Source organism: Mastigoproctus giganteus, chromosome 1 (assembly GCF_048544385.1).
Source record: "Mastigoproctus giganteus isolate SK-2022 chromosome 1, ASM4854438v1, whole genome shotgun sequence".
In the NCBI taxonomy this organism is placed as follows: domain Eukaryota; kingdom Metazoa; phylum Arthropoda; class Arachnida; order Uropygi; family Thelyphonidae; genus Mastigoproctus; species Mastigoproctus giganteus.
The window spans coordinates 67,643,320-67,670,406 of NC_143575.1; the positions used below are offsets into that span (position 1 = coordinate 67,643,320).

The 27,087-nt window shown below is 37.7% G+C and overlaps 1 protein-coding gene across 1 annotated transcript in view; it reads left to right on the forward strand.

Annotated features, from left to right (window-relative positions):
- Hibch (3-hydroxyisobutyryl-CoA hydrolase) overlaps nucleotides 1-27,087 on the forward strand; it is a 366,114-nt gene that overhangs the window by 300,943 nt on the left and 38,084 nt on the right. Inside the window, exon 9 of the mRNA XM_090380451.1 lies at nucleotides 13,137-13,223. Coding sequence (XP_090236577.1) covers nucleotides 13,137-13,223 — 87 coding nt within the window. The remainder of the gene's footprint in view (nucleotides 1-13,136; nucleotides 13,224-27,087) is intronic.

The following is a 27,087-nucleotide window of genomic DNA, read 5'->3' on the forward strand; positions in this document are numbered from 1 at the left end:
TTATACCGGGGTTCGAGCCTGTCACCACCAAATACGGAAGATGCGGAAAGGTCAGGGAATGACCACCGCATATCCCTGAGCAATATGGCCTTAGTTTGCTAATGCTCCTAAAAACCAAAACAACAACAACAACCTTCATATAGGGTCCAGCTTTTTATTTTTATCCAAGATAGTCCTATAAAACCATACGCCTGCACCGTATAATGACTGTGAGGAAGAATGCCTTATAAATAATTGCAAGTGTCTTCCTCTTTAAGCCCCAGTTGTCACAGCTGATTCTTCCTGTCATTCCAGTGTAATTTCTCACTTTTTTGGCAATATCCAGTAGATGTGAATAGAATGTCAGTTTTCTGTCAAAGATGACTCCCAAATACTTGAGTTCTGTCACCAGGGCTATTGTTTATCCTGAAATTTTTATCTGTGGTTACCTGAGCTGGCCTTTGATTAGACAGATTTGATTTTAGTTTCAGAGATTTTTAACATATGGATTTTTGCTTGCGGGATATTTAGAGCATAGTTTTGCCTGATTTTGCAAGCTAGTTCTGATGTCAACTTTGACAACAAAGAAAAGTCGTCTGTAAAGGCAGCGCTTTCCGTTTCCAATATCCATTGCTAGGAATTCATCCAGGACCAAGTTCCAAAAAGTAGGACACAGAACTGAATCCTAGGGGTATTCTTGAGTTACTCTACGGGTTACTCTGGTAGTGGATTTTCACTGTAATCTGCCTTATTACAGTTATAAAGGTTTTGAGTGATTCCGGTTTAGTGCAGTCTCCTGAGTATGCTGGGCCAACATAAGGTGCCAAATGCTATAGCAATGTCAATTGATATTGTTACTGGTATTTTTCTTGAACATTTTGTGAAGCCTTAATGAGGCAGTTCATTGCATCCTCTGTTGAGCTTCATAGTTTAAAGCCAAATTGCTGACCTTATTCAAGGTTTGCACTGGAGTTGTTGTTTGTTTGTTATTTGGTTTTTAGGAGCATTAGCAACTAAGGCCGTAGTGCTCCGGGAATATGCGGTGGTCATTCCCTGACCTTTCCACATCCTCCATATTTGGTGGTGACGGGCTCGAACCCCGGTCTAATCAAGAAGCGTGTGCTATGCACTGCTGCTCCTTCGCACCTGGCTATGGAGGCGCCTTGCACTGGAGTAGTGAGTATCTAGTTTGCAGAGCATGTCTTTCCAGTACCTTGCCCAGTACTGGTAATAGGGCTGTATGACTGGGTTATTCGGTGGTTTTTCTGGATTCTTTAATAAGGTGAGCATTTGCCTCATTCCATGCATTTCGGAATGCACCCTTATGTAAGCAGTTATTGTAAAGCTGTAATAGGTGGTCTGGAAAGTTATAATTAGCATTAGCAAAGGCACATGATGCAAGAAACCAAGTTATATAGCATCAGCCAAAAAAAAAAAAAAAAAATCCCTTATTTCCCCCATCCATTCGCTCCAAATGTTTGTCAAGTTCTGCCTTGAATCTATTTAAGATATCAACTTCTATAATGACAGATGGAAGTTTGTTTCAGCAATCAACCATCTGCTGGCTAAAGGCAAACTTCCGCACATCTACCCTACAACCGTCTTTCCTCAATTTGAATTTATGCCCTCTCGGGCGATTATTCTGAGCAAGAGGTAAAATCCCATCCGCATTGAGCATGCTCAAATCATTCAAGGCTTTATACACCTCAGTCAGATCACCTCACAGGTTCTGTGAGTTTGAAGTTGAACAATAAATGGATGTTGGCTGGTGGCGGCACATGTTTGGACTGTTTTGAAAGAGAGAGATAATGGGAATTATAGAAGCCAATTCAGAAGAACAGTGCCCATGGAAGTATCTATAGAAAAGGCATGCAGCAGAAAGAGTACATCTATGAGACAGCGAGTGGAGAGACTGTTAGAGAGGAGTCATTAATTAACCTAACTGGCCTCTTCTGAATGGTATCTAGAAGCCTGAGACAGGTTTTGGGGGCACCGCCCCAGTTGTGGGAATAATATTCCATGGTAGGGCGGATTTGCGATTTGTACAGAGTGAACAGCTGTTTGGAAGAACAGTAACGCCGAGAATGAAAGAGAAAACCAAGTTTTTTGAATGCACAGGAAGCAATATTTGTAATGTGCTTGTGCCCATGCCTATCTTTGGAGTGTCACCATAGATAAGCATAGGAGCAGAAGAGCCGACCGGGCTAGCCGAGTGGGCAAAGTACCTACCCGGCAACCCAAAGGTCGCGGGTTCGATTCCCGCCTCGGGCTTGGATCAAAGTATTGCAAAAAAAACCTTGGGAGGTGCAATATGGCCACAGAAGCCGATGCGCCAACAACTTCCAAATCAAAAAAAAAAAAAAAAAAAAAAAAAAAAAAAAGGAGCAGAAGAATCCTTTTTTGCGTGATATAAGACAAGACTGAGTTTTAGAAGAATTGAAGTTAACTAAGTTGTCTTTATCCCACTGGAGAATTACCTGGAGATCGGCATTTAAGGAATTGGTAGTGGATATTCGAGAAGTTGAAGCTGATCGAGCAGGGCAAGGTTTCTCAAAATGGAAAGTGAAATGCAATGTGCTATCATCGGCAAAACTATGGATAGGAATTCCAGCCAATGGAAGAAGGTCATTAATATACAAGAGGAATAGAGTGGGGGAAAGAACTGAACCTTAGGGGATACCAGCATTAGTGGAGAAGTTAGAAGACAGAGAGCCATCTACCATCACTCTCAGTGAGCGATCAGAGAGAAAACTGGATAACCAATTACAAAAAACAGTTGGCAAACCATAAAATGGAAGCTTGTTTAGAAGACCTTTATGCCAAACATGATTGAAAGCCTTTGAGATGTCAAGGGCAACTGCTTGTGTTTCACCGAACTTTTCCATTGCATTTGTCCATAAATGGGTAACATAAGCCAGAATATCACCAGTGGATCGACACTGGTGATATTCTGGTGATCATTGATCCATACTGGTGATCATTGATCAGACGGAAGGTTAGCATTAGCATTAGTAGAGGCATTTGATGCAAGAAAGCAAGCTTATGCAGCATCAGCCAAAAAAAAAAAAAAAAAACCCACTTCCACTTCACCCCTCTGTTCGTTCAAAATACCTGTCCAGCTGAGCCTTAAACTTATTTAGGCTATCAACCTCCACCACAAGGGATGGCAGTCTGTTCCACCAACCAACCACCCGCTGGCTAAAGGCAAATTTCCGCACGTCTATCCTACATCTGTCTTTCCTCAATTTGAATTTATGCCCTCTCAGGTGATTTTTCTGAGCTAGAGGAAGAATCCCATCAGCATTGAGCATGCTTAAACCATTCAAGGCTTTATACACCTCTATCAGATCACCTCGCTGGTGCCTAGTCTCCAGACACTGTAATTTGCAAAACTTAAGCCTTTCTTCGTAAGAGCACCCCTTTGTTCCATTCACTAATCTTGTTGCCCTTCTCTGTACTCGTTCCAGCAGCTCTACATCCTTCTTGAAATGAGGCCTCCAGACCTGTATACAGTACTCTAGGTGTGGCTTGACCACTGCCCTATACCTAGGTTTCTAGGTAGTTTAAGAGTTGGCGGTAATTAATTTCTCCATTACTTTAGAAAGAGTAGAAGTAATTGCAACGGGACGATAATTGGATGGGAGGGATTTGTCACCCTTTTTAGGAACTTGCTGGATATGAGCAAACCTCAAGCAGAAGGAAAAACACCTTTAGAATAAGAAAGTGAAAAAAAAGGATAGGAATAAGTTCAGGAGCATAGATTTTGAGAACAAGTGGAGAAATACCATCAGAACGTGGAGCTTTCTTAGTATTGAGATTCATCAAAATCCTTCTGACATCCATTTGACGGAAGACCACAGGAGGCATTGAATGAAGCGTGTTGGGAATGGTGGGAGGTGTTTTATGAAGATCATTAATATATGAGTTGGAAGAAAAATGGGATACTAGCAGGTAATTATCCTTGGCTGAAGTGACAACAGAACCATCTAGTCTTGACAGAGGTGGGCAAAAGTTGTGGCCAATAGCTTTGGCAAGAGACCAGAATGCTTAGCTACCATTAGGGCAAAAAGCAAGTTTTCTACTCTTAGCCTGTTCATAATCTAGTTTGGACTGACTGATAATTGCTTTACGATTGTTGCGAGCTTTGGTGTAGGCAGAAAATGAAACTGAAGAATTGGAAACATGCCAATTACAATATGGAACGTTCTTCTCTTTAACAGCCTTTGTTCTTAGCACATTTATTGGAAAACCAAGGTTTAGATAAAGGATGAGATTTTAAAGTGGAGTGTGGAATAAAAGATTGCGTTCCTACAAGAATAATTTCACTGACACAATCTGAACAAACGTTGACATCAGAAGTTTTGAAACAGTAATCCGACCGAAGAAAAGAAATCTCGCAGGTCATCCCATTTTGCATTCTTGTAATGCCAAACAATACAAGGTTGGGGATAGCCATGAGATAAAGGCTCCATTGGAGAAGAGACAATCACCAAGTTGTGATCTGAGGTGGTGCCTAAAGGACCACTCACTTCGACCGTGTACTTAGAAGGGTTGTTTGTGAGAAAAAGATCAAGCGTGTTGGCTGTATGTTTAGAATTGCCAGTATCCTTGTTGGTAAATGAACAATCTGTGCAAGGTCATTAGTAATTGCAAAAGCCTCAGCATCTCGACCAGCTGAGTTGGTGTGACTAGAAAATGGAAGCCAGCTGGAGTTGTGAATATTAAAATCACCAAGGAAAATTACCTCACTGTTAGGAAAGTTGGACTGAAGAAAGTCAAGCTGCAAAGAGAGGAAGCCAAAGAGCTCCAAATGATTAGTGGAGTTGGGAGAACGGTAAAGACAACAGATGAATTTGACACAATGAGGTAGAGAGATTTTAAGCCGGAGGAGATTCCAAATTACCAAGCCTCTGACAGGGAATATCAGAACGACATATGCACAAGTACCACCTTTGAGGCGAAAGGAATCATACACCGAATAATTTGGGCAACTGAGATGAGCAGCAGTTGAATCAACCGATAACTGAGATTCTGTCAGAAAAAGTGCATGGGGTTTGGCAGACAGCAAGTGATGTACTCAATAGTAAGAAAAAGTGTGTGTGTGTGTTGGTATGTTCGTGTCAGACGGCACCTGGGATTTCTCCCATCGTGTGTGTGTTGGTGGGGGAGGGAACATGATGTATGAAGTAATGAAATTTTTGGATATGGCATACACGTGGTAAGAATATTCAAGGATCTGGGTATATAGCCAGATCCTTGAATAACGTGGCCTCGACAATGTCCCCTGCATACACACTACTCGGACTACCTCCAGTCAATATCTCGCAGAGTAGAGGTAGCAAGTTTATACACTAGCTCAGGGCTTCTTAAACTTTTTTCATTCACGACCACATTTATGATTGCGAGTTTCTTGGCGACCCCATATAAATATAAAAGAAAGATAAATTAATATTTTTTGATGATTTATTTATTAGGTAACAATATACATATGAAAATATATAGTTTTAGAATTCGTTTTGAAACATACAAAAATCTAAAATTAAAAATTGCACAAAAAATTGTAAAATTGTATTTATTATAGTTACAAAAATTATATGCCCTATTTTTCATCAAAATTGCATTTTTTGCAATAACATAAATAAAAGGGTATTCTGACCGTCTTAGTTCGCTCGAATATATTCGAATGCAGTCGTTGAGTGGTAAGTATTAAATTAAAATTAAAGTAAAAAATTTAATGAGTGGATGTGCCTGTTTTTTATTGCATAACAAATTAAATCTTGGTGGAATGTTTGTCACTGCTGGACGTAAGACCTCTTCAACGTTTTTTAGCGCTCAACGATACTGGGATTTAATATGTGTTAAAGCTGAGAAAGTAACTTCACATAAATATGTGGTGTTGAATGGCAGAAGTACATTTAACGCCATATCAGCGATTGTGGGAAATTCAGTTCTAGTTCCGATCCAGAATTCAGTCAAGGACTTTTTTTGAAATTGTAGTTTTAAGTTTGAGTCACTCGAAAGCTCAGCAAATTCCTCTTGAGCTTTAAGTGGCAGGTGATCAATCTCACTTAAGCCAATCCAAAACGGCTTTTGAATCCAAACTATTTTTTGGAAATCAATATTTAATATAAAATATGTATGGAACTGTGTTTCTAGCGCTTTTAAGTGATCTACAATAATTTTTGCAATAAAAGTTTTACAATGAATTTTCTCGATTATAAAATTGTCGACACTGGAAAACATTTCGAACGAATTTTTTTCTACCCTACTTTTCCAAATGTTGATCTTTTTGATAAAACTTTCAATTTTATCATTCGAAGTAAATATATCGCAATTTTTTCCTTGGAGAGACAAGGTGAGATCGTTTAATTTCGCAAAAATATCTGACAAATAACACAGCTTGGATAGCCATAAGTCATTTTGAAAAAAAGCAGCAAGTTCACATTTTCGTTCGGTTATAAATATTTCGATCTCGTCCTTTAATAGCAATAATCTTCTTAAACTTTGACCTCTTGACAACCATCTTACTTCTGCATGTAATAATAAAGTTGTGTAGTTGGAATCTGTATCCTTACAGAGATTTGAAAATAAGCGGCTGTTAAGGGCATGGCTCTTAATAAAATTTATAATCTTAACAGCATCCTGAAGCACATCGTTCAATTCTGGTGCTAATTTTTTTTGCTGCAAGGGCCTCTCGGTGAATAAGGCAGTGAGTAAAAGTTATATGATCATAATGAGCAGCTTGAAAAAATGATTTAAAACCAAAATTTTTGCCGGTCATCGCTCTTGCACCATCTGTGCATATTCCACAGCAATTTTTCCATTCTAAACCTTCAGTTTTTAAAAATTCGTCAACTTTACAATATATGTCTTTCCCTGTAGTATGGTCTTCCATAGGACAACAAAATAACAATTCTTCCTCCACGCTTTCTTTATAAACGTACCTGACATATACTAACAACTGAGCCAATTTAGTAATATCAGTTGTTTCGTCCAACTGAATTGAAAATTTTGGGCTTTCTTTAATTCTTGTAATAAGTTGCACTAATTGGTCCTTGTTAATATCAGAAATTCTATTCGAGACAGTGTCGTTCGACGAAGGAATTTTTCGAATATCATCGCCATATTTACTTCCATGTAGTATTTCTACCATTTTAATAGCAGCAGGTAATACAAGATCTTCTGCAATGGTGAACGGCTTTTTATTTTTAGCAATACAGTATGAAACTTCATATGACGCTAATAAACATTTTTCACTAACGGTTATAAATTTTTCAAAGGATTTTTTTTCTTTATTTAAAGATTTATACAGTCTTTCAAAATATTCTTTTGGTTTATTGACATACGAAACATGCTTTGATTCAAGATGTCTTTTTAATTTTGATGGTTTCATACTCTCTGGAGCCAATAATTCATTGCAGATCAAACAAAGAGGTTGTTCATTACCCTTACAATTTTGAAATGTAAAGCCAAATTGAAGAAAAGACTCATCATATTTTCTTTTTCGCACATAAGATGCCTGTTTTTCAATATTTTGTCCTGCCTGAGAAGAGTTTGTAGCATTATTATCTGCGTCATTGCTATTCTTATTTAAGTTCAGCCATTTATCCATGGCCAAAAATTATTTTGATCCTAAAATACAATAAATATATAAAAATAACATATTGCATATAATAATTGATTTATTAATTACCGAATAAATAAAAAAAACTAAGATCTCGTTACGGCGGAACACTGACAATTGACTACACTAGAAGAGCGTCAATACTACACTAGTTCACATTACAATCAGTATTATTGAATCATAGTCTCGCTGCACGTGTGCGCGTGCATTCCTCCCTTTGTTTGTGTGCAGGTGTGTGAGTGTGACTCTGCACAAATACACATCTAGATGTTATAAAATCGTGTATTTAAATATTTGACATTAAAATCTCTCGCGACCCCAGAATTTTGCTACGCGACCCCAAATGGGGTCGCGACCCATAGTTTAAGAAGGCCTGCACTAGCTGATCCGGAAGCCTCCTAAAGAGTTATCAATAGGTTCGGTCCGGTGTACTAACCAGTGACAAGCCTGCGAACACCGTTTTAGATCTGTACCCTCGAAATGTGAAGAAGATTGGATCTCACCACGATGTTCATTGTAACCTCAAAAGTCATTTGTCATACTGCATGATGGAAAAGATGGGGAAGAGTTGACTGGAACTTAGCTCTGGAGACTAAACATGGGTTCCACCACTTCAAGCCTCCAGTAAGCAAAGTGATAGTATTGCACCGGTTCATGAGAGTCATCTACCACCTTGTATTGCCCGGTAACACAGAGGGGCTGCATTCCTCCATGTGGTGTGGGCATCACACCTCGACCCCTGCTTATGTTGGTTCACACCTGGGTGGTCACCCAGTGTGCTTGTGCATATACCCAGGATTACTAACAGTCCCACCATCGTGGAGGTGGAAGCAGAGGATTTGGCTGTCACAGACTGTCCAGACTTCACTGAAATTGGGTCCACTTGACTTGAATGTCATCCGAATATCAGTTCCATCAGCGTTTTAGACTCCCATTTAGCAAGTACAGCTTGTCTGGCCTATCTGAGAGAATGTCTGTGATAACCTCAAGGACCACTTGGTGGGAACTTCTGTAAATTCTTCTTCTTCTAAATGCTGACTCTTAAAGAGTTGTCTCCAGAATAGTGGCCAACAAGTTTCCAAGTGGAGATATAATAGAAACTACAGTTAAATCAGATGGAACCCGAACCCAAAACCTTTTTTGTACCACCTTATTAACTGACTTTTAATAGAAGTTTGCTCGGATATCGGCAATAATTTTAAAATATTTGAAGCTCCAAAACCTATAAATTTGTCGGCAATTCTTTGTGTCAGTTTTTTTCTTTAAATTAGAAAGTATCTCAGATATTTCAGAACTTAGAATGTGTATCTTTTCTGGTAACATTACTGTTTCATGAAACACTTTCATTGTAAAAGAAGGCTAGATAACATTGTTTTTTTCAATTTCTGAAAAATATTTTAGCAAAGCGATTGGACAGTTTTCTCCTAGTGACATAGAGTAAATTTTCAAAGCAGGAAATCCCTTTAACCCCTTCCTGGAACTTTTTTTTTTTTTTTTTTCCGGAAAATGTGCCGTAACAGATCGACTTTTTTTATTTTACAGATTAAAAGTATTCATCATGCAGATACTCATTGTATAGTTTTTTGTGTGTTTTATTAATTTTTTCGTAGAAAATACATGGGAGAAATTAACCCATTTGTGCTATCCTGAGTTATCTCGTGTACGCCAGAAAGTGTGAAAATTATACAGATTTTTTTTAATAAATTAGCGCTCAAGCTAAAAGAAAAGCACAGAAAAACTCTTCATTACTCATTATATTAATAAATTTAAAAAATCAAGTGGAACCCGCCACAAGCAGTAATCGCGAATTAGACACATTCTGACACACGGCTGCCACAAGTGGACAGGCCAGGTAAGCGTCGCTTAAGGGCGGCAGTTGAAGAGGGTGCCGAAATATTTTTCAATATTGATTTTGTGAATTATTATCGTGGGTTCAGTATTCTGCATTTAGGATGGCAAATTATATTTTGCTTACTGGCAGAACAGTAGGCAAAATTATATTTTGCCTACTGTTCTGACATTGCTGTACAATATAAGTAAAACAAAAGTCAGGTGTAAGAAAATCCTGAGAAATCTCGAGATTTACCTGGCTAATGCAAAATTAGCCAGATAAATGCCCAAGAAAATATGTTTCAGTCCTTAGTTTGGAGGTATTGTTTGCTTTGGGTATTATTGTAACCTGAGATATTTCTTGTATTTCCAAATAACTTTTAAAACTGAAGACGAGATATCTCGGTATAATCCATGAAGGGGTTATGATGGCAAGGAGTGAATGTGGAACTATTTTCTATTTCGTTTTTACAATTTTTTTTATTATTATTTTTTTTTATTTTAGATCCAATTGGATCCAAAATCACCAAGTTATTTATATCCTTGGATTTATCCTTCATTCAAAATTGGATTCTTATATATCATTTTGGACTACAGATTATAATTATGGAAACGAGATATCTCTTAATAATCCATGAAGGGGTTAAATGTCTTTCGATTGCTAGATGTAAAGAAAGCCAATGTGTAGTAACATGTCTAAGTATATTTTGATGTTGTATATCAGCTTCTTCAAAACAAATAAATAATTAATTAAATTAAATAGGATCTTTTTTTAAATTTTATGATAATAAAACAAATAAATAACTCCCAAAAAATTACGCACACCGATCACTATATTCAAAAATGCGTGCACGTTTCTACCTTATGCTGCTATGCATTTGAGTAAACTTACTGGCTAACTGCTTTTTCAACCCCTCCCCTCGCGGGCTACCCCCCCCCAGACCTCCGCATTATCTATACATGCCAACAAACTTGTTTCACATATATTGCAATGTGGCCGCACACACACACACACGCGCGTGTACCAATTAGAAGCTTGGATTTTGTTTTGTGTCCAGGAATCTAAGACAAATAAACATTGAAGACAAATGGAGATTTATTTTATTTAAAATTTCTATACACATTCACATTATACCAGTTAATGAATTTTAGTACAATCTGTTATTATATTTTATATTATTTATTTTACTTTATGTGATAAATCAGGACAAATGGCTTCCTGCCTAGGGTTCTTTCAGGATTCCTCTATAGAGAGCCGAAAATCGGGATGTCACCCAAAATTCGTAACAGTTTGTCGCCTTTGCAGATGCTAGAGCAGCATATAAGGGTTCCCCTTATATGCTGTTCTATCATCTGCAAAGGCATAAGGCCAAGGCTGGCAAGCATATGTGTGTTGTTATGTTGTTATGGTGGCAACTTTGCAGTGGGGGGTGGGGGTAGACCCTGGCTGCTAATGTGTACACTTAACATACTTATATAGCATCAATCAAAATAAAAAATAAAAACATATTACCTATCCATTCCCTCTAATAATTTGTCTAATGCTTTCTTAAATTTATTCAAACTATCCACTTCTACAATGCCAGATGGAAGTGTTAAAAGGCAGTATTTCTACATAGCTGCCCTGCAACCAACCATTTTAAATTTGTGTCCCCTTATGTGTGTTATCTGAGCTAGAGTAAGAATGCCATCTAGCTTAGACCACACACACACGCACACAGGGATAGATCTTTTTAATGTATCTTCAACTTCTGGATCTGAATTTTGAGAATTTCTTCAGTTTTGGCTTTTGTAATCTAAAATTATACGCTAATGAATGACAGGCACAATGTTCTCCTTTGATTTCAACTGTTTTCATGCTGCCACCAATTAAAACTGTGCCTACTGTTAGAAACACGGATAAGAGATGGTACATACTGGACAAATTTTAAGAGAATTCATACCTAAACGGGCAATTATTTGAAATATACATTGAAGTGACCTCAAAAAACATAATCAACATATGTACTTGTGAGAAGATTAATCAAGAATTTTTCAACTTTTAGTTTAGTTGTTAATCCTGAAAAAGAAAAAAAAATGTGTCAAGGGAAAAAATTTTGTTTAAATTTTTCCTTTGCTTTGTCCATAACAGTAAAATAATTAGAAGGTATGATAGGGTAAAGTTTCTTGGAGTCATTTAGACCTCTAAATGTAGACATTTAGACAGCATTTTCTCTCAGTTTGTAAATCTTTAATGAATACAGTTGTGGAACCTCAGATTGAATCTATGCAAATTTCAAGAACCTTATGTTTGTTGCAACTTTATTTAATATTTTTATCTTTCATCCACTCAATAAATATGTATAAGGCATGTAGCTGGCCTTTTATCAATTATTCTCGTACCAGTTGTTGTGTTGTTATTATTATTATTGAATTTTGGATTTTTAAATAGCTGACCCAAACCATGAGGTTCCCCATACAATATCTTCAGACCCATTTGGTTATAATTTAAAAATAGTGCACCTTCCCTGAGCCAATTACTCCTGGAAATCAAATATTTCATCAGACTACTTTCTAGTATGGATGACATGCTCCCATCTAGTGGATTATCAGCAGGGAATTTCCCTAAAGTGTCTTCATACTACTCGAACTCTAATTTCCAAACCAAGTGGGTTAAAAAAAATTTGAATCATTCTACATGATTCAAGAATTGAAGTTGTCTATGGATAAAAAATTATGGATTTTATCCCTTATGGATAAAAAAAAAGTGTACATAGAAGAGAGAGAGAGTTTGACTTTTCAGTAATATTGCAGAAACTTATGTTTATACTTTAAAATGAATTGTAAAGAGGTTTCAGACAATAGTCTCTTTATGTATTTGGGTTTTTTATTTATTTTTGTAAATAAATGGAATTTATATATGTAAAAATAAATAAATCTTGGACCAAATAACACCCTTTGAACAAACGTTGGAAATGGAACAACAAAACTGTTTATTGTGGTTTATGAAGGAAAGCATGATAGCCACTAAATAAAGAGAGTTCATTAAAATAGACAATAAATTTATCTATTTTATGTTTATAATAGTTTTTGTTTATCTCTTTTATGTATTATAATAGTTATAATACAATCTCTTGACACACCCTGAACAGGAGAAATATATGTTGGAAATTAATGACTGAAAATTAAAAATTTCCAGTCTTTAATTAATGTCTATTTTTTTTTCTTTGCATGCAAGTAACAATGGAACAAAAAAACTTGCTGTAGTTTCAGCATTACATTTAAATGGCAAAAGTGATTAATTTTAATTTAATCATATTTATATGTGATTATATAGATAATGGAGAAACTAATATATAATACTTATCAAACAATGAACACAGGATGAAAAAAAACATTCTTTGGACAGGAAATGGAACAACAAAAACCATGAACCAAAAACCAGTATGAAGAGAAAGTTGAAGAACAAATGCCACCAAGGACATGGTGTACATAAAAAAAAAAAAAAAATTATGTATGATTACATAGATGGGGGCAGGGGAGATACATAAGGGTTCTTTTTTTCTGTATTTTATAGATGTTTAGCCAGTTTTTAACACAGAATAAAGTGCTTATTCTTATCCAGGTTAATGCATAATGAATTAAAAATTGTTTATCGCTGTTATTTGTTTATATATATATTATTTTGCATTTATTACGTGTCACAAATTTGGATTATTTCCAGTTGAAGGAACTTGAACAAGATCTCCTGAGACTTCAGAATCCATCAATCCCTGTCATTGATAAAGTATTACATAAGTATCAAGAACAGGTTAGTTCTTATAGTTATGCAGTCTATATTATTAACTTCATACTAACGTTAAAATGAATTATGATTTTTTTTCTTTACATGCAAAACAAGTAACAATAGGACAAAAAAATTTGCTGTAATTTCAGCAGTACATTTAAATGGCGAAAGTGATTAATTTTAATTTAATCATTTATATATAATATATAATACTTATCAAACAATGAACAATTGACTGAATTGTGCAAGACTGAACGTTGCACTCCACATATATATACAGGGTGTCTCAAAAATATTGGTACAAACGTTTAGAGGAGGTAGGTAACATCTAAAGGAATGTGAATCGCATAGGAAACCATAACCGGAAACGTCACGGGAAAGTAGTAGCAGAGGCACAAGAAGCAGATCACATAGTAAGGAAATCCCAAATTGCTGTATGGATTTCTGGGGTTTTGCTGATGAATTACTCTCGAAGACACCACAGATAGCTTGAGTTTCCTGAATAGCTGTTTCGATATCCATCACTAAAAAAACAAGAACATCTTTTAAGATAGATTGAGCTGCCATAGTTCAAATTGTAGCATCACACATATCGGTTTAAAATTCCAATAAGCTCTCAATAATTTGGTATTCATAAAGACCAAATGCTGTTTAAATGTTAGTTTGGAGTCTTAAAACAATTTTTAGAAATTTAACGGATTGTGACTGTGCCATTCTTGCTTGTCAGTATACATCAGGGGCATCAAAGCACTGGATAAACTAAAAATCATAAACCTTGACTTGAGTTAATTTTGAACCAACAACTACCAAAATAAGTCATGGAGCTATGAACACACTTCTGAATCCCAGATTTAAACAGAGAAATCGGAATCCTGGGTAAGCAGCAGACTGAATCAACAAAACTAAATTATCTGCATGCGAATTAAACATCAGATTTCTTAATAGGTAGATCATTAGGCATTACCCTGGGTAATACCAATAAATGAGTCATCGAAAAAATTGAATAGTGTTCTGATAAGAAATTCTTCACCACCTTAAGGAATCGGCCCACCACACTAAAACAGTTGGGGTCAAAGAAGTGCAAACAGCGTCAAAGGTAGAAGAAAACTGTATGCAAATCTACACAGCCATTCCACACAAAGTGAATATTACATATAAATTGTGGGGGCACCAAAAGAGGATAAAAGTCCAATACACTACAGGGATTAGTAATCTTAGGAAATGGAAAAGTTATAAGATATCCAATCTTTTAGAACAGTGCCTATAACCAAGATCTTACTGTATAAATCAACTAAGATGTCTTAAAATAAAAAAAACAAGGCATATTTTAAACAAAAATTTGGATTCGAATTTTGTACCAACTTGCAGAGTAATATATATAATATACATATAATAAATATAATTAATAAATGAAAGTTAATAAAAATAATTAATGAACGAAAGCTAATAAAGGAAAAATTAATGGAAGAAAATAAAATAGTAAGGCAAACATCAGAGACAGCATAATTGCACATTCCTCTGTATGTTGCTTGTTTATAAAACTAAAATGAGACTAAAATAACAATTAAGCCAGGAGCACAGCAAACCAGTAGAGCGAAATAGGTAAACTAAACAAAAAAATCAAACTAGTAGGGTGAGGAAGAAAGGTAACCAAAACTTAAGGTATTGTAGACGCATCGCTCCAAAATAATTTAGAAAATCTAAATGAACAATAAATATGGGTAACCAATTAAATTTTGAAAACTAAATAAATAAGAATAGTGACAAATGGGCCTGGAGTACTGGGGTCCATAGTTTAATAATTTCAAATAGATATTTACAGTATACCCAGTTATAAAATATAAGTACAAATTCAGTAGCTTTCGGAACACGTGTCCCTTTATCAACTGACAAATTTGAATACATTACAAGCAAAGTGTGGCACGTTACTCATGCGTCATTGTTGTAGCACGGACGTGTGCTGCCTTACGCCAGTGATCATCCATCAATAAAACGGTTGTCTCTAGGATGGGATGTATACGCATGCCTTTCTGGCGATTTAATGCCTTAGGGTTGTTTATTATGTTTAGTGACTCTAGCCATAGGTGGTGGCGAAAGTGTCGCGCGTGGTCCACTATCTCAAAGTCGCGCTTGGGGTCGAGATCGTGGTTGGTAGCCCAAAAATGTTCTGCAAGCACGGACTGGTCAGTTTCGGCAAGCCGGATTGCTCTGTCGTGTTCCGTGAGGCGATCCTGGAGACGTCTCGATGTCTCACCTACGTAGCAACTGTTACAGGCCCTACAGGTGATACGGTACACTACATTGCTGCGTAAGACAGGTGTGACAGGGGTCTTCACACTGGAGACAAGTGAACGTAGGTTCCTACCTGGTAATTGCACACATTTGATGTTGTAACTTCTCAGGATCTTCGAGATACGTCCTGACACTCCTGGATAGTACGGAATGTAGGCGGACGATGTGCCGACTTGCTTCGGAGGTCTTGGGTTGGAAGTAAGTTCTTGTGCCTGTAACAAGCATCTGTTTAGTACATGGGATGGATAACCGCATCTGGTTAGGTCCGCCTTCACACGGGAGATCTCGTTACGTCTAATTGTGTCGGTGCTGGAATGGCTCCAGGCCCTGGAGAACAGGGTGCGGGCAGTGCTATTGAGATGGCTTGGAGCGTGGCCGGACCTGTAGTTGGTGAATTGACCGCACCACATGGGTTTGCGGTATACTGAGGTCTCTAGACGTGGGCCTACGCGATGCACTAGCACGTCCAGAAACGGGAGCGAACCGTCCACCTCTGATTCTACGGTAAACTTGATGAAATTGGATAGAGAGTTGAGGTGTTCTAGTAGTACCGTTTCAGAACCACGTGGTATTATGGTAAAAATATCGTCGACGTATCTACACCACATTGTAATAGGTGTAGGTGGGTTCTGGTGTATCTGCTCCTCCAGATCTTCCATGGCGATGTCAGCTACTACGGAACTGACAGGGGCACCCATAGCAGTGCCATGTACTTGTTTGTAGAGCGAGTCTTCAAAGGTGAAGATGCTGCTAGAGAGGCATAGGTTGAGGGCGGTACAGATGTCATCAGTGGATAGTGACGTCCTGGATTGGAGGCTTAAGTCGCTCTCAAGGAGCCTTCTGGCGCAGTGCACGGCCTGTTGGACGGGAATCGAGGTGAATAAAGAAACCACATCAAATGATGCCATGACAGAGTTATCAGGGATTGAAATGTCCTTAATGATGTTAATGAATTCACTGCTGTTTTTAACGGTGTGAGATGTATTACCTATAAGAGGCGAGAGGAGGCTCGCGATGTGTTTGGACAGTTCATACGTTGGGGCACTGCAGCAAGACACTATAGGTCTGAGAGGAATACCCGGTTTATGGATCTTTGGTAATCCGTAGAATTGCGGTAGTTGGCAGCCAGTAGCACGTAGAAGATGGTGAGTTGCGGTCGGGATCTTCTTATCTTTAAGCCATGCGTGGACAAGTTTATTAACATTTGCTTCCAGACGTTTTAAGACTTTAACGGGAGGATCAGGTAGAGGTTCATATATGTTAGGATCGAGTAATAGGGCCAAGGCTTTCTCTCGGTAGGCTGATCGGTCCAGCACAACAGTCCGGCGCCCTTTATCCGCAGGAAGTACAACGATGGAGTTGTCTTTTCTTATAGATGACAGGGCGGCACGCTGGCGGTGGTTGAGGTTTGAGTACATTTTTCGAGTGTTGCAGAGGACTGCGGCAGTCTTGAATCGGATCTCGTTGGCAGTTTCTTCGGGAAGGTTGGTAATACTGGCTTCTATACCCATAGCGAGCTGTGTGATGGGAGGTTTCGATGGTATAACGGCGAATTTCATACCGTTTGATAAAACACTCAGCTGCTCGTTGGACAGTTGTTTGTTACTTAGATTCAAGACGAAAGAAGTCGTGTCGTCTGAACGAGTGTTCGCCTTTAAGGAGTTAGCTTCTATGCTTAAGTTTATGAACTTGCGCTGTTGGCGTAAACGGTAGGTATCCGAGGTCTGACTAGCCCGATGGCAGATGGTATGTATAAGGTTTGTAAATACAATAGGCGAGACCTTACCTTGTAGATGTTGTAACAGTCTGGACTTGGTGTAGTCAGCGTTCCTGATTTCACGGTGGAGATGGGATATCCACAAATTTAATGTGCGTAGGCTGAAGTTAAAGCAGGCACGATCCATATGAGAGTTGTGGAACGGGGCTTTGTATCGGAACCCTTTAGGTATAATTCGATTGCTTTTGCATCTGTGTGCGAAGCGTAAATGTTGCCTGTTGCGGGCTATTGAGAGGAAGGACTTTTGTAACTGCACACAATCGTTGTAGGTATTATGGCCATAAAGTGATCGAATAGTGACAAATGGGCCTGGAGTACTGGGGTCCATAGTTTAATAATTTCAAATAGATATTTACAGTATACCCAGTTATAAAATATAAGTACAAATTCAGTAGCTTTCGGAACACGTGTCCCTTTATCAACTGACAAATTTGAATACATTACAAGCAAAGTGTGGCACGTTACTCATGCGTCATTGTTGTAGCACGGACGTGTGCTGCCTTACGCCAGTGATCATCCATCAATAAAACGGTTGTCTCTAGGATGGGATGTATACGCATGCCTTTCTGGCGATTTAATGCCTTAGGGTTGTTTATTATGTTTAGTGACTCTAGCCATAGGTGGTGGCGAAAGTGTCGCGCGTGGTCCACTATCTCAAAGTCGCGCTTGGGGTTGAGATCGTGGTTGGTAGCCCAAAAATGTTCTGCAAGCACGGACTGGTCAGTTTCGGCAAGCCGGATTGCTCTGTCGTGTTCCGTGAGGCGATCCTGGAGACGTCTCGATGTCTCACCTACGTAGCAACTGTTACAGGCCCTACAGGTGATACGGTACACTACATTGCTGCGTAAGACAGGTGTGACAGGGGTCTTCACACTGGAGACAAGTGAACGTAGGTTCCTACCTGGTAATTGCACACATTTGATGTTGTAACTTCTCAGGATCTTCGAGATACGTCCTGACACTCCTGGATAGTACGGAATGTAGGCGGACGATATGCCGACTTGCTTCAGAGGTCTTGGGTTGGAAGTAAGTTCTTGTGCCTGTAACAAGCATCTGTTTAGTACATGGGATGGATAACCGCATCTGGTTAGGTCCGCCAGGACGTATCTCGAAGGATGCCCTCTGATGGGCACCAGATCTGAATTGCATGAAATATCATGAATAATAGAGACAGAAACTAACTACGATACAAAATAAATGAAATAAACAAAATAGACTGACTATTATGCCCCATCTCAATGGAGGACCACGAGGCTAATAACAGTCAGGGAATCGCTGCATTTTGAACATTAGACAAATCACCACAAAGACGAATCTATCAATAAATCAGTCCTACAAGCAATCAATGGATCAAACCGCCAATGTAGAGATTTGAATAATGATGGTCCTTATGCAGTGAAAAATATAAAATAGAACAGATACAGTACAAAAATATAAAATAGAACAGATACAGATACAGTTCAACATTCATCTCGTCAGTAGTGTGGAAAAACCACACTACTGACGAGATGAATGTTGAACTGGATTATATAGACAAATATTAGACTATAGAGGACAGTGCGGGTACAGTGTTAGCATATCATTCCACTACCACCATATAAAATCAATATAATTAATAAACGAAAGTTAATAAAAATAATTAATGACTATTAAGCCCCATCTCGACGGAGGACCACGAGGCCAATAATAGTCAGCGAATCACTGCATTTTGAACGTTAGACAAATCACTGCAAAGTAGGGCTTACAATACTGGTCAAAATCTTAATACCGGTATTTCGGTATTTTTAATTTATGAAACCGGGATACCGGTAATCCAAAAACAAACGTTTTTCTCAATAAATTTTGATAACAATTAGTTGAAATAAAGTAAGGAAAAAAAACAAGTACTATAATTACTTTTAGTACTTGTTTTTTGAAACATGAATTCAAGTAATTATAATACAGTCAGTCCTCGTATAGCACGATAGTTGTGTTCCTAGAAACCCTCGTGCAATATGAACAACAGGCCCTATGGGAAAAATAGGGTTAGGTGCCGACCACCCAAGATTGAACACACATTTGTAACCAAAACATTACCAAACACAATAAATAATCGTAATAAAATACTTACGTATTTTATTACAACTATTACGTAATAAAATATTGCTAATGCTTTTGCTTCTATCGTAAGCAAACTTGTTTTTTGTTTGATTTTCTATCCAAACAGATGACAGCCGTTCCATTTCTTCCAATTCTTTGTGTCTTAATCTAATGGATTTTAATTACACTTTGAGTTGTTCCTGCTATGAAAGTTGTTTTTATTTTCTCTGTATTCTTTGTAATTCTTGGGGTTGCCTCATTTAGGTCTGTAGCACGTGCAATATCACATAGTCTTTCATTTCACTCAAAGCGCTTCACAATTTCATATTTTTTTCTCTATCGACAGAGGCGGACTGGCCATAAGCCTTACCGGCGAAACCCCGGTGGGCAGGAGGCCGCTGTGATTTTGGCCATAAACCATAATACAAGGCCACTAAAAATTTTCCCGGGTAAGAATTTTTGACCCAGTCTGCCTATGTTTATCGATATTGCTTTTCTTTTTCTCTCTGAATCTGCAGTGTCTTCACCAGGACGCTTCCTTTTCACACCTTTTAAATATTTTACTCATTTTTAGGGAATAAAGCACAATTACAAAACGAGGAGGCACGCTTGATACACATAAACAAAGCTGCGCGCGTGTAGCAACTAAATAAACAACACCGTAAAGGCAGAGATACACTATTAACACTTCACATTTTACTAAAGCACATTTCTAGGAGTTACTACCATAAAACAATAAAAACAATTTCCAGTTGCGTTTCTGTTAGTGGAATCTGTTATAAATTGGTAATAAACTCGATCTAATTGCATTTGCGATAATACCGATAGCTGGAATTGTGTGGGTTTTTACGTTATTATGGTGAAATGTGTTTCCCCTTCACTGATATAAGAAACATAAATACATTTTCAGAATCTTCTCTTCATTCCTATCATGTTGCGTTCGGTTGGGGTGATTCTGCGTTCGACTGCCATTTCTTGTAAACAGAAAGGCGAATCGTGCATAAGCGAATTCGGTTCGTGTTATATAAGATATCGTTCCCCTATTTATAAAGTGTGTATGATCGAATTCGTGTAATGTAAACACGTGTTATACGAGGACTGACTGTACTTATAATTACTTGAATTCATGTTTTAAATAAACTTTTATTGCAATAATAAATATTCTGAAAAAAATCATTAAAATACAGTTATTCTAAAAACAAAAAAAGTACATATTGTTACTGCAAGTTTAGTTATGTTTAAGTATCCACACTACCTGTTCAAATAAAGTGAGCTCTTAAGAAACAAGCAATCAATAGTATGATTGTTTAAAATGGATCTAATTTTTTTGGTACATACAGTATTTGATTAGCGGCAGAAAACACCCTTTTGGATTCTATTCTGGTACTATTGTACTGAGATAATCGTAGATGATCTCAGTCCATATTTTCTAGCCTTTGAACTTTTTTAGCAAAAATAGTTAAAAGTATTTTATTAATTTCCGACTCAAGTTTATCTTTTAAAATCTCATTGGAGTCAGGCAATTTCTTATTTTGGAAAGAATCTGTGGAACACTGATGTTCTGTTCTATGTTGGTCTTCCATGGTTGAATTATGTTCATCACTTTCTGAAGGAGAAAGATGTTTTATTAAGCGAAGTGTAATTTTCACTATAGTATCTTTACTGAGTCTGGAAGAGAGCAAAGAGTGGGGATAAGGAATAAAGAAGAGAGCATAGAGTGCAGTTAAGGAATTCTTCACATATATAAATGCAAAGAACAGAAAGACAAATCAGATTGGACCCTTATGTAATAGACGTGGGATAGTATTAGGTAACATAGCTGAAGTTGCAGATGAACTCAACAGTTACTTTGCATCGATATTTACATAAAAAAAAACCTTTGTGTCAATGAGATATTACGAAATTGAAGTTGAAAAAAATGTAATTAATAATGTTGAAATTTCAAATGATTATTTAATGAGAATTTCGCGCCTAAAGGTGATGGCATATACCCTATAATCTTAAAGGAGGCGGCAAGTGAGTGCATTGAATCATTAAGGCTAGTTATGAGAGCATCACTGGACAGGAGAGATTCCATTGGATTGGTATAAATTGGAACATAAAGGCAGTTCAAGGAGTGTAACAGGAAATTACCAACCGGCCAGTCTAACTTCAATAGTAGGGAAAATCATGGAGGCAATGATCAAGGGTGGAATTCAGGATCATTTAGATGGAAATGGAATTCTGTAGGATACACAGCATGGTTTTGTAAAGGGAAAATCATGTTTAACAAATCTGGTTAGCCATTTTGACAGGTCACTCGTGAGCTGGATTTAGGCTATAATTCCAACATCGTTTATTTGGATTTCAGCAAAGCATTTGACTCAGTTCCACATGAGTGATTACTTTATAAGTTGGAGCGGGCTGGAATTATAGAGAAAATCCTTAGATGGATTGCACAATGGCTTGAGGGAACCAGGCAAGGGCTTGTGATAAATGATTATTCCTCAGATTGGGTTAATGTAAGAAGTGGGGTTCCCCAAGGATCAGTATTGGGACCACTGTTGTTTTTGATTATCTTAAATGACATCTATGAAGGGATATAGGGTGTGATGTCTAAACTTGCAGATGATGTAGGGATCAGTAGAGTAGTTAATGACAAGCAGAGCTTCTTTATTGTAACCTAGACAGACTTTCGGGATGGTCAGAAAAGTGTCAGCTATATGCTTTAATTTAGCAAAATGCAATCTTACACCTGGGGAACAGCAACCCCAAAATAACTTGTACACTTGGTGGAGTTGAACTAAAATCAGTAGTGGAGGAACGGGACTTGGGAGTTACGATACGGTCAGATATGAAGTTGTCCAAGAATTGTGGACAGGTTGCAATGGTGCATGGTGTCTTTCGATGATTTATTGAACATTTTCTAGTAGAGATAATGATGTCATAATCACATAAAGGTGATTTTATAACCTTTACGTGATTAAATTATAAACAATTATTTTTTTTAAATTAGTACCAAAAAACCAATATTTTTTGTATCAATACCGTAAAAAAATGACCAGAATCCCAGTTTTGTAAGCCGTACTGCAAAGGCAAGGCGATTGAGAAATCAGTCCCACATCCAGTCAATGGATTGAATCGCCAATCGTCAATGATTTGAATAATAGTGGTCCTTATGCAGTGAAAAATATAAAATAGAACAGATACAGCACTCATGTGAAAAAAACCACACCACTGATGAAATTAATGTTGAACCCTATTATATAGACAAATATTAGACTATAGAGGGCAGTACAGGTGCAGTGTTAGCATATCATCCCACTACGACCATGTAAGATAAATATCATTAATAAACGAAAGTTAATAAAAATAATTAATGAATGAAAGTTAATGAAGGAAAATTAATACAGTGGATTCCGGTTATTTGGGCCACCGGTTAATTGGGGCAGCCGTTTATTTGGGGCAAATCTTTAAAAACAGAAACCAATCGAGAAAATAGCCAGGGTTTACTTCGCTTAATTGGGACAGCATGCCATTTAATCGGGGCAGGAGACCGCAGCACCGGAGATTACCGTATGATTGTCTCCGACAGTACCACGTGGTTCGGTCGAAATTCTGGAGGTCAAAACAATAAAAACAATTAGCAGTCACCTATTTATTGGGCTTTTCTGTTAGTGAAATCTATAATACACGGACAGTAAACTCGATCTTACTGAATTTGCGATAATACCGACAGCTGGAATTCTGTGGGTTATTTTGGTGAAATGTGTTTACACTTCCATGAAATCTTCAATCATATAAAAAAATTAATTTTCAGATCTTCTCTTCATTCCTATTTTTAAAGCTTTGTAACTTGTTACTCCGTTCGTTTTAAATTTTAATCCCCGCCCACAAATGTCAGTGAACAGAAATGTCAACTAGTTTGTGTGTACATATTACAGTTCGTATTAATTATTCCGATTTTCACGTATCATTTATTTATTTTTAATTGGTAAGGTAATAAAGGGTAAATTTGTGCTTAATATATCTTTGCTTTTATAGCCTGTGGATAATATTCCTCCTATTTTCGCTAATTAGAATTGCTGTTTAATAGAATTAAAATTCAATTTACAAACGTGATCACAATGACTGGCGCTTACTGCACATCGTATAGTGAACGGTACTTTACTATGTTGAGTTCGTCGTAACGTGATTTGATTGTACAGTGAACCAATTGTAAAGGGGGGGATACATTGTATTTTTAACTATTTACGTGAAACTTCGGATAATTGGGGCAGCGGCTTAATCGGGCCAAAATGCACTAGTCCCGATGTGTCCCAAATAACCGGAATGGACTGTACATATAATAATATATATTACTATCTGAAGTACATGTTCTTCAAATGGATTAAAAAACTGGTTACTTTCTGTTGATGGTCTAATACAAATTTGTATCTAAGATTTAAAGAATTCCACAGCTATGTGGCTAATTCTTCTTGGTAGACAGTGTGCAGTTACCCTCTAGCACTAATATCACCGACTTACTTTGTTTACTAGCCCTTGAACACTCTACATAAAATTTCGCGTGAGAGAAGCAGTCTTCCTTACATTGATTCCATTTGTAGTTATCATGAAGCATACTCTGAGTGGGAATTGCTATCTTTTAAATTCAAAACAATAATCTGACAGGATAATTGGGATGCATGGAATAAGTACGATTTCATCTTCTGCATATACTGTAAAATCTGTAGCCTTGATGACAATTGCTCCTGAGGATCTTGATTTGAAGCCTCATGCCAAAGTTTTGGCAGATTTAAATTGCATAACATTACAGGTGCATTGACCTTTAAAGTAAGATATGTAATGGCATTCCAATGGGGGGTTCAATGTGTTGGAGAATTCAACAAGGTAGTTCTCTGCCTCATCACTGTTTATTGCGCTGAATCAACTAATTTGTACACTGTTTCTTAAACTTCAAAACTACTTAAATGTATATCATTTAATTCCACGGCCATATCATTTTTCAGTGTCAGAAGAGATCTTTTATGCAGCCACACCACTGTCTTGTCATTCAGAAGTCTGATGTCAGGATAGATATTAGATGGGCAACAGTTTTAGTTTTCGTGGTTGTGCACAGGTTTTCAGATATATCAATTTTGCTATTGGCTTTGTGTAAATGATCATCTCCAGTCTTTGCCAGTAAGGCCACAAATTCATCCACTTTACTGTCACCTTTCAGATGAACTCATTTCTGGGTTCGAGAGTAGCCTGTGCGGCCGCAGCTGTTTTGCAGCTCCTGGAGAAGAGAAGAGAAGAGAAGTTTTTTCTGATTTATTTTCTGTTTTATTAGCTTAAATTGGCATATTTACTTATTTTCTAGAGTAGTTTTATATTCCTAGTTACGATACTTAGTTTAAAGTTTAACTTGATAGAGATTTTGTGCGTATTACTTAGTAACGGTAACGGTAACAAATCCACGTGTTACAAATTGCAGCTCCGTTGAACGAGAGGTTTTTAACTGTGTTTAGCTGATTTATTAACCAATTGTTATATCAAATTATTATCTATAAGTAGCTATAGACCTAGTCAGGATCCTTAGTTTATTCTGAATTGAGACAGCGAGATTTGGAAGTTAATCAATACTTAAGAGTCCGTAGAAGTACCGTTCGTAATTACCGCCATTGTAACACGATACAGCATATCCGAAATTCGATAGCATTGGCTTTGTATAGTATAGTGCATAATATAATATTGTCATTTAATCAGTAAATCTATTAACCTTGTTAAACTTCATTGTCAATTAAATTGTACTTTTAACTATATATATATAACAACTTAGAGTACAAACGTAACAAATAATTAATACATAACTTGATACGGAAGTTATGTAAAGGGAACTCGTAGATAACACTCGATACTGAAAAATAAATATAGCGTTATAACTGTGTTAGGATACAAGTTTAAGGTTTTAATTTTGTTCTGAAATTGTAATTTTATTGACATTAAATCGAAATCATGACTCAGACCAGAGCAGCAAAGCAAAAGGCTCAAGCTAATGGGAGTGCTGTGGCTCAGGGGAGAACTGAGGGGGGCATTTGCCCTCTGAATCACAGCCTTTTAAGATGCACTGTTTGCTTGATGTTTGCGGAGCAATCGGGTACGGGACATGATACTGCCATGGGGATGTCTTTGTGTGTGCACGATGCAAGGAGTGCAAGGAAATTAGGCGATAACTCAGCGTTGTTATGGGCCTATACGAGACCTTGAAGGACAGGGTGGATGCCCTCGAAGGAAATTAATTGAGGGGCCCATCAAGCTCTCAGCTGCCCACATCAACGCCAGAGCTTGCACTTGGTCATCTTGCAACACAGAGGCAGCCCCCAAGGAGGAATGCGCTGGTCCCACAGGAACTAGTAGTTGTTGGTGACTCTATTGTCAGGGAAACGGGGAACATGCTTTGTAAAAAGGATACGTGGAACAGGACCAGTGTATGTCTGCCAGGTGCAAAGGTTGATGACGTTGTAGAGTGGATATCATCTTTTAAGGGCACAAAAGGTGATATAGTTGTACACGTTGGCACTAATGATATTAAAAGTAGGAGACCAGCGGAATTACTTAACAATTACAGGTCACTGTTGAAAAAAAGCCGTGAAGTAGGATTGAATTTGAAAGTGTCTGCAATTCTGCCCAGACACGATAGGAGGGAGTATATGATGAGAGCCTTGTCGATCAATTCGGCCCTGGAAAGATTGTGCAAGGCTCAAGGGGTAGAATTTTTTTCAGCCTGGACTGTACTTGTTAACAGGAGAGATTTCTTCTACAGGGATGGGATACACTTAAATAGAAAGGGTGCAAGAATATTTGCTGATGCTATCGAGGCAGTGTTAGGTGGGTCGGAAAACTGCTAGCTTGGGGGGAGACAAAGACTAATAGATTAACAGTAGCCACTGGCAGAGGTGAAAGAGATTCTTGCACTGCTTCTATTGGAATGAGCAGCAGCCTGAAAAACAAGATGCAGGATATTTCAGAGACTGCTGGAAGTCATTGCGGTACAAGTAAACACATGGGTTGTGTTAGGGTAGCTAAGAATAGAAACAGGTGCATGTATACTTGCGTGTACACCAATGCTAGGAGTTTAGTAAATAAATTTGATGAATTTCAAAACATCAAAGGCAGATATTGTTGGGATATCAGAGACGTGGTGTCACACAGATATAAGGAATGCAGAACTGGAATTTGGGGAGTACAACGTCTACAGAAAGGATAGACAGGATAGGAAGGGAGGAGGGGTTATGCTATTAGTTAAAAAATACATAAAATCCAAGGAAGTGAAGCCAGTCGACATCGATGGACAGGGCAGTGTCGAGTCAGTTTGGTGTGACATAAGCTGTTGTTGTTGTTGTTGTTTGGTTTTTAGGAGCATTAGCAACTAAGGCCATATTGCTCCGCGGATAATGCGGTGGTCATTCCCTGACCTTTCCGCATCCTCCGTATTTGGTGGTCACGGGCTCGAACCCCGGTCTAATCAAGAAGCGTGTGCTACGCACTGCTGCTCCTGCCCACCTGGCTACGGAGGCGCCTGTGACATAAGCATAGGTAAATCAAAATTGAGAGTAGGAGTGTGCTATAGGCCTAATGACTCTGATGAGTATAATAAGATACTGTACAGGGAAATAGAATGGGCCAGTAAATCAGAGAGTCTTATAATGGGGGATTTTAATTTCCCAGATATTGACTGGAATTTGGGGGCTGGTCACTCACACACTAGCAAGGCTTTTG